Source organism: Peromyscus eremicus, chromosome 3 (assembly GCF_949786415.1).
Source record: "Peromyscus eremicus chromosome 3, PerEre_H2_v1, whole genome shotgun sequence".
Taxonomy (NCBI): domain Eukaryota; kingdom Metazoa; phylum Chordata; class Mammalia; order Rodentia; family Cricetidae; genus Peromyscus; species Peromyscus eremicus.
In genome coordinates, this window is record NC_081418.1 from 86,007,917 (window position 1) to 86,015,920 (window position 8,004).

The 8,004-nt window shown below is 43.2% G+C and overlaps 1 protein-coding gene across 1 annotated transcript; it reads right to left on the minus strand.

The window, feature by feature from the left end:
• Window positions 1-635: 635 nt before the first annotated feature.
• Window positions 636-1,623, minus strand: LOC131905929 (JNK1/MAPK8-associated membrane protein-like). Its single transcript, XM_059256723.1, has one exon. It carries the CDS (start codon window positions 1,621-1,623, stop codon window positions 706-708), a length of 918 nt encoding a protein of 305 aa, XP_059112706.1. The 3' UTR covers window positions 636-705.
• Window positions 1,624-8,004: the final 6,381 nt, after the last annotated feature.

Consider the following 8,004-nt stretch of genomic DNA (forward strand, 5'->3'; position numbering starts at 1 on the left):
AATTTGAGACAACAACCAAACCTCGGTAATTTATTTCTGTATTTGCGTCACACTCTAAGTATGTAATGCCTTAAAGGTGAGAAGCAAGTGGAGACAGAACAAGCGTAAATTATTGAGCCAGTGCAGAGGCTTTCAGGTCCTAACTGCTGAGGTTTTTCATAAGAAGATTGGGATACTCCCATTAGTAGAAACAGAGTCACCACTATGTACTAAAGAATAACTCAAGCTTCCTAGTAGGATTCTAGTGTAGTAGATACTAAGTGTACATATATTTTGTGTTTTCCAAGTCTAACCACAGATGTTAGTCAAAAAACAAACCAAAACAAACCCACCACCACCAACAAAAGGAAAACAAGCATGAAGATACACTGTTCCCTCAGGGCTGGAGAGGTGGCTCAGCAGTTATGAGTGTTTGCTGCTCTTCCAGATGGGGAGAGTTCAGTTCCCAGAACCTACTTCAGGTGCTCGCAACTACCTGAAACTCTAGCTCAAGGGATCTGGTGCCCCCTTCTGGCCTCCACAGGCACCTGCACATATGCAACATGCACTTATGCAGATACACACATACACATAAATAAAAATAACATATCAATTAAATATATTTACTTTTCCCATCCATGAAAGAGTGATACTAATACGTTTTTAAATTTTCTTTACTTTTTAGAGTTAAAAACCCTTGAGTTTTTTCTTCTTCTTATTTTATATTCAATACCATTTGGCTCCTTCTGAGATTATCCGTGATGGTTTGGTAAATTTGGTAGTGAAGAAGTAAAACAGGAGCGGGAGAGGTACCAGAATTAACAAGGACAGATTTTGTTCAAGTTGGTCCTCTCTGGAGAGGGCAATTAAGCCATAGCCATGAAGAAACCAGTGGCTGAACAGGACAAGAAGCCTGTCCTTCCTTATCAGATCACTGTAGATCTCTATTTTGGTGAAAACCAAGTACACAGCCAGATTTGCCAAAGATGCCACCAGTACGATGTATGGGAAGGCATAGTACAAGAGGCCTCCTGCAACGGCTTGCAGCGTAGTCAAAACCGGGAAGAAGTAGAGGGCAGTGTAAATGCTTTCGAACGGGTTTAGCACGTAGAGGCAGCACTGGATCTTCTTCACCAGACACGGTCGGAGCAGCATCATGAACATCAAGCAGAAAGCATAGTAAACGAACACGATGGTGTACAGTGGGTATACGGCTTCCTGGGTGCAGTGCAGGGTGGTGATGTAATCTGGACTTGGATTGTACAGCATCGTGTACCAATCCGAAAGCATCAGTACCCCGCATGAATAGATGGAAAGGGTGCCGGGGGGATTACTTACAAGTAATGTGACCACGGCTGCCATACTACATTCAAACAATGCAGAAGCTTGCTGAAAAAGCACACCACTGGAACATCTTTTCTTTGAGTCCCATTCGATGCTGAACCAATGGGAAATGAGAGGCAGCATCGCCATGAACCCAAGGTAAAGCCAGTCATAAAGTTCCGGGGACTCGGTGCAAGGCTGGCAGTATTTCTCTTCATTTGTCCTCTGCCCTCTTGGGCACGCCCCACACTCTCCATATATTTCAGTTGAGCTATTTTTAAATAATAGGGTCTTGCCACAGTAGAGTCCAAAGCATGCCATCTGGCCACTCTAGGCTTCTAAGGTCAGTGGATGTTAATATCTAGGCTACAACGGTCCAGGTGGCTCCGCCTCCCGGTAACCTGGACAACCATTCTGAAGCCCCGCCCCTGCTCCAGGCTTCTAGGCTTCACTCCTAGGTCCTCCCCTGGGCTCAAGCCCTGTCCTGGCTTCTTGACTTAGGCTTTCAGAGGCGATCCTTTTCCTGGTCTGGATAGGGCTCTTGAAGCACTTCTCCTGAAGAACTGACACAGGTCCTTGAAGTGTATTTCAGGGTGTCAGATTTTTCTGCCTTTGCTGCTGGTCTTAGCACGAGAGAGTAGATGAACTGTAAATTCAGATATGCTTGAGAAACCCCAGTTCCTACTTTTGAATAGATTGGCGTGGGGCAGAAGATACAGGTGACAGGCCAGTGTCTAGTGACATTCATAAATTTATCAGATCCTAAAAATTCACATTCTAACAGGATTATTTTAAGGAAGCTTAACTCTCTTTGGGTGCATAATGTCTTAATCTTTCATCGTGAGCATTCGTGTTTGGTGAAAAACGATTCCTCATGTAAATTCATGTATTGTAATGCAGTCCTCCTGAACTCCCTGGATAGAGAGCAAGCTACAGAATGTTACTCTCCACTTTGCTCTTGAGAAAGGACCCGCAAATGCAACATTGCCTTACGGTGTATGAATTCATCCCAAACCAGAACAAGTTCTCCTGTATTTTAGAAGCCTTGACATTTTGTCACTTGCCCTTCACTTGCCTAACAAATTATAATTCACTTTTGAAACGCACAAATACTAGAGAGAGAGAGAGAGAGAGAGAGAGAGAGAGAGAGAGAGAGAGAGAATCTAAGTTCAACCAAATTCCTTACCTTGCTCCCTCCCTTCCTCACTCCCAAGCAGTCTGTCCTTCACTTCCTGTGTGGTCTGTGTGGTTTATGACCCATCCTGTTCCTTACAAGTACTCTTTAGAAGTACCTGTTCTACCCTGGTTGCCTCAGGATTCTGCCAGTCCAGAGTTATGGCACTGTTAGGGGTGCTCAGGATGACAGGCGTGAAGGCCGGCTATTGAACTTCCTAATATTGACTTGAAAATTCCAAGGGGCATATAGTTTGTCTTTCGCTGGTAATTGCAAGCTAAAATTAACAGTGGTGTGGTAGCTACAGTGTATTAGCCTTATAAATATTTAGCTTACAGATTGACATGTGATAGATGTCCTCTAGGCATTTGGAGAGAGTATGATGAGAGAGGAGTTCTGGATGGCTTGCTCTGCTGCAGATGGAACAAGTCTTAAGTGGCTCTAGCTGACACATGATCAGTGCTATTCAGTGCTTTGCTTAGTACCTGGTCCCTTCCTGGCAAATGGAACTGCTCAGCCTGGGAGCTGGGAACCAGTATATGGAAACACATCTGCTGGAGATCAGTCTATGATGATGTGTCTGCTGGGGACCAGTATATGGAAACGTGTTTGTTGGGGACCAGTCTATGGCAACATATCTGTGGGTACCAATTTATGAAGACATGTCTTCTGGGGAGCAGCCTATGATGTCAGTAGTTGTTGATTTCCTGTGAGTGAGAAATTTAGCTGCAGGAGGCAATCAGAGCAGGTTCTAGTTTGGCAGTTACTTCTAATCTGATATAGTAACTCAAGAGCCAACCCTTAGAAATTCATTTCTTTGATTCATTAGGAATCTTGGATTAAGATGTAAAAGTTGAGTGGAGAATATAGCTCATGGTAGAGCACTAGCCGAGCATGCACCCAGAGGGCCTTGGGTCTGATGTCCAACACCATCTCTGCTGCTGGCCACACACACAAGTAAAGTGTTTACATTTCTTATTATGTCAGTTATTATTGTCTCCCACAAATGAATGAATGCTGGTTGCTTATCAGATGTTATCAATATGCTGAGGGTCACAGGAGCAACTTGTGACTAAGTGTGAGGTGGCCAGTGTTACTCCATTCTAGGAAGTCAACACCCACACTTAGCTCATTTGAAAGTAGGCAGAGGGACTGCAGTTGCCTTATGTCTAACCTACAGAGCCAGTGCTTGGAATGAGGGCCCCAGTGGTCCAGGGCCCGGGCTGAACAGTGCTTCTTAATCAGCAGTTGTCTTAGTTCTCCAGAACTCTGTGTTGGGTTCTAAGGCATTGGAGGAGGTGAGTTACCTCCAGCCTTGCACTTCCTCTCGTTCAACTTTATGTAGAGATTTCTTTCTTTTAAAATGAAAGGTTTGGATGTTGCAGCGAATTGTCATATGATAACCTTTAAGAACATGGTCTAAATGTTAAAGTGTTTACACTACTATCCTTGTTTTTCTCTACTGAGTATAGGTATCTCTGAAAGAGCCTTTTAAGTCCTAAGTTTTAAGCAGAGGAGGTTAGACTAAGAGGTTGACTTGCAGGATGAGGTTGCTTCTGAGAAAAACTTCATTAATTCAACCACGCGGATGAGGCCTCAAAGCATCACTTCAGTAGTTGATTCCCACCTTTGTTTCCCTGTTTGTCTCGAGGATCTTTGACATGTGAGATAATTACAAGCCTGAGTTTTCCACCCATCCTTAATTTCAGACCTCACATCCTCATCCACAGTTCTGTGTGTAGCCATTGTGTGGACTGACTATAGTTTAATCTCTATAATCTGTAGGAAAGGCAATGGGAGATTTTACTTTTTTGTATGAAGTTCCCTTTCCACAGAAAACAACCTGGGACATGAATTTTATTGGTCAGTTTTACTGTATGGTATAAAATAGGCTTAAGGGAGGAGGAAGTAACACAGCTTATGTACAGTGCCCTTTTTAAAATTTATTCAATTAGTTAAATTTTACAGTATCATACTTGAATACAATGCACCGTGGTTAATTACATTCATTCCCGTTACTCCATCTCAGCCCTTCTCTGATGACCCCCTTTTCCTGAGCTAACTCTCCCACTCATGTCCCTTCCCTTCTTCTCCCTTCCTCTTCCTCCCCCACCCACGCCCCATGCAGGCACCTGTAGTTGCTGTGTATTCATAATTGTGTCCGCCATGTTGAATCCAGAAGCCCGCCGTACACTACTCCTCCCTCAGTCCCTAAGCTCCTTCCACTCTTCCTTCTGTGATGTGTGCAGGACCTTGGAGGGAGTGACAGGGAAGTCTTGTTACGGCCAAGTCACTTAGTCTCAGCACTTTGACCAGTTGTGAGTCCCTGCTTTTACTGTCACCCACTTTTAGAAGGGTCTTCTCGGACCAAAGCTAAGAGAAGATTCAATTTTGATCAATACCCGAAGAGGGCAAAGACTTGGAACTGTAAGTGGTTTTCAGGGAAACCATTACACTCTCACAAACTGCCCTCTCTCAGGAAAAATGAGTTTTACTGAAATTAACCCCTTATACCCTGCACATAGACTTGAGAAAATACAGCTCATGGAAGTATACAAACAGTCACAGTGAATCCTGCAGAGCCAGAATTATGAGCTGGTAATCGTTTAAATTACACAGACATTTCAAAGAAAACACTTTCAATTAAGTGAAGCAAACAAACAGGTTAAGATCTTCTGAAGGGCCCATAATTTAAACAGAAGTTAAAGGTACTCAGGATATTTTAATCTGAAAGGATGATAGAATTCTATGTATTAAAACTCATAGACTTAGCCAGGCAGTGGTGGCGCACGCCTTTAATCCCAGCACTTGGGAGGCAGAGCCAGGCGGATCTCTGTGAGTTCGAGGCCAGCCTGGACTACCAAGTGAGTTCCAGGAAAGGCGCAAAGCTACACAGAGAAACCCTGTCTCGAAAAAACCAAAAAAAAAAAAACAAAAACAAAAAAAACAAAAAACCCTCATAGACTTGAGCCAAAGTATTATTTGGAAAAATATTTACAGTTTTTACTTATTTGTTAGGAAAGAAAAAAGAGTGAAATCAATGAGCCACTCACAGGAGACTCAAAGGCTTTGGTATTGCAACTGTCATCAGTAGAGTTCATGCTGGAGAGCTGTACGGTAACACCACCACCACCACCACCAACAACAACAACATCACCACTTTAAGTAAATCTACAACTTTGTGTTGAATCACGGCCATAGACATCTGTGCTTGGCCTCATGTAGCTCAAGGGCAGCAGACTGGCCAATGCACGACTGTTAAAGATTTCAAATTAAGAAGTTAAAACAGGGCAACAAAAGACCTCAAAAGACTATGGAGAGAAAATATTGATATAGAGTCAAACCAAAATGAAGTTAGTAGAGATTAAGGCAGAAATTAAAAACACAGGAAATAAAAGGTCAAAATGCTTAGTTGAAATAAAAACACTGTCTTAGAAATAACCAATAAGATGAACAAAGCTTTTTCAATATTATCAAGCCAAGGGTGAAAAAATGACAGATAAACAAGACTAAGAACCATCAGGAGGACTTGGCTAACAGTACAACAGACATTAATGATGGAGGGCGGGAGGGAGGCTCAGCCTTTGGTCTGTCGGTGTGAGGGTCTCCACAGACTCTTCCCCAGTGAGAAAGCAAAGCTGCTGAGAACGATGTAAAAATAGTTAAAGTCTCTTTTGTTTACAACAACCTGCTGATACTCCATAACAACAGTAAACGTCTTCAGTGTTCAGTCCATGGCCCTCCTCTCATTACTGCCAGTTGCATCCCCACGCCATCTTGAATGAATGGATGTGGTCAAGTATATGGATCCCTGCACAGGGCAGCCTGCCACATCTCTCACCCCTTCCAGCTTCACATAGGAGAGGTCAAAGGTTTGCTGAGTAGGACTTAGAGGTCCGGGGATTCTGGGACCTAACTTTATAACACAAAGGTTCCACTGCAGAAACGGCAGGCAGAGATGGTGGACTGCCCTCCTCACTTCAAGGGCTCCCACATTCAATGGGGTGGGGGGCACACTAAGAAGGTTAGAGGCCACTGTCCCACTCGGCACCCAGAGGAGTGGTTCAGCATTTTCTCAGGATAAGATGCAGCTCATAGGAATTGAGAGCTTCAAAAACCTTCATGAAGGAGCCTGCTCTACTTGAAAGAGTGGGGAGCCGTTTGATCCTCGGGGCACCCTCAGGAACGACAGCTCCTCTCCTCAGATAACAAGGTCTGCTACTCAACTTGACAAAAGTGAGAAATGGAGAGGTAGTGTGAGCATACTTGTAGTCAGAACACACCTAGAAGACTGAACTAAAATATTTTCCCTTGTCAAATTTAATTGACCAGGCAGGATGTGACAGGTGGTTTGCTTGATTTTTTTAATACAGGGTATCTCTATATAACCCTGGCTGTCCTGAAACTTGCTATGTAGACCAGGCTGGCTCTGAACTCACAGAGATCCACAGAGATCCTCCCAAGTGCTGGGATCAAAGACAGGTACCACTATGCCCAACATGATGGTTCTGTCAACTTCGGCAAGGCTGTGAGTTTGTCTTGATTGTGTTAATTGATATGGGAAGGCTCAGTCCCAAGTGGGCAACACCATTCCTTTGGTTTTGCAGCTGTATGAGAATAAGGAAAGCAGACAGAAGAGTAAGTATACATGCATTTATCCCCCTTCTGTGCTTGGATGTGATGTGGCTAAGCTGTTTTGAATTCCTGTCCTGACTTCTCTATAATGAGGAAATCTAACCTGCAATTGCAAGTCAAATAAAAGCTTGAAACCTTTTCCTCAGGGGGCTTTCTGTCAGGGTATGCTATCACAGCAATTGGAATGACACTAGGTACAGCAGTACCCAGGGAACTGTCAAAAACAATGCAGCAATCAGCTGGTGTCTTGTGGAGTCTCAAATAGGACACAGCACCAAATGAAAGTACTGCTAACAGAGATAGGGAATAAGACAGAGAGCTCGGGTAAAATTGCCCTCACCCCAGAGTGAGCAACACGAAAGGCTTCACCCTGGAGCACATAGGGAAACTTTCCTAAAATAGCTTAGCTAAATTAAAAAAAATCTGTAACCAAAAGCAAGCACTGGAGGAGAGGGAATCAATATCTGGAGTTATTAAAATGTATTAATTAAAATGTGCTGTGTTCAACAAAAGCACAACACAAGCAATGAGAAGAGCATGTGACCCAAACACAGGAAAAAAAAAAAAAAACAATAACAAGACAAAAACCACGTTCTGGAAATTGCTGTGAGAGGAAACAGAATCCAACAGAGGAAGTGTTGTAAGACTATTATATCAGAAACATAAGTAAACGTGTTTTTGTCTTTCCACGATGTTGGGATTTAGTGAATAAAAACTCACAAGGTACAGTGGATTCATGGCAGCAATTTGCCAAATAGTCTCACTTTTTTGATAGCTCTGGCCGAGGCCAACAGTGTTTTTTTATTCCAATTTTAATTACAAATATTCATCGTTGGCATACACATTATACAGTAACCTCTCTCCCCCCTTATTAGTTGTTTTTGCTCTTTTGG

Excerpts from the sequence above, each read along its gene's own strand:
- LOC131905929 (XM_059256723.1), bottom strand. The coding sequence starts at position 1,623 with ATGGCATGCTTTGGACTCTACTGTGGCAAGACCCTATTATTTAAAAAT.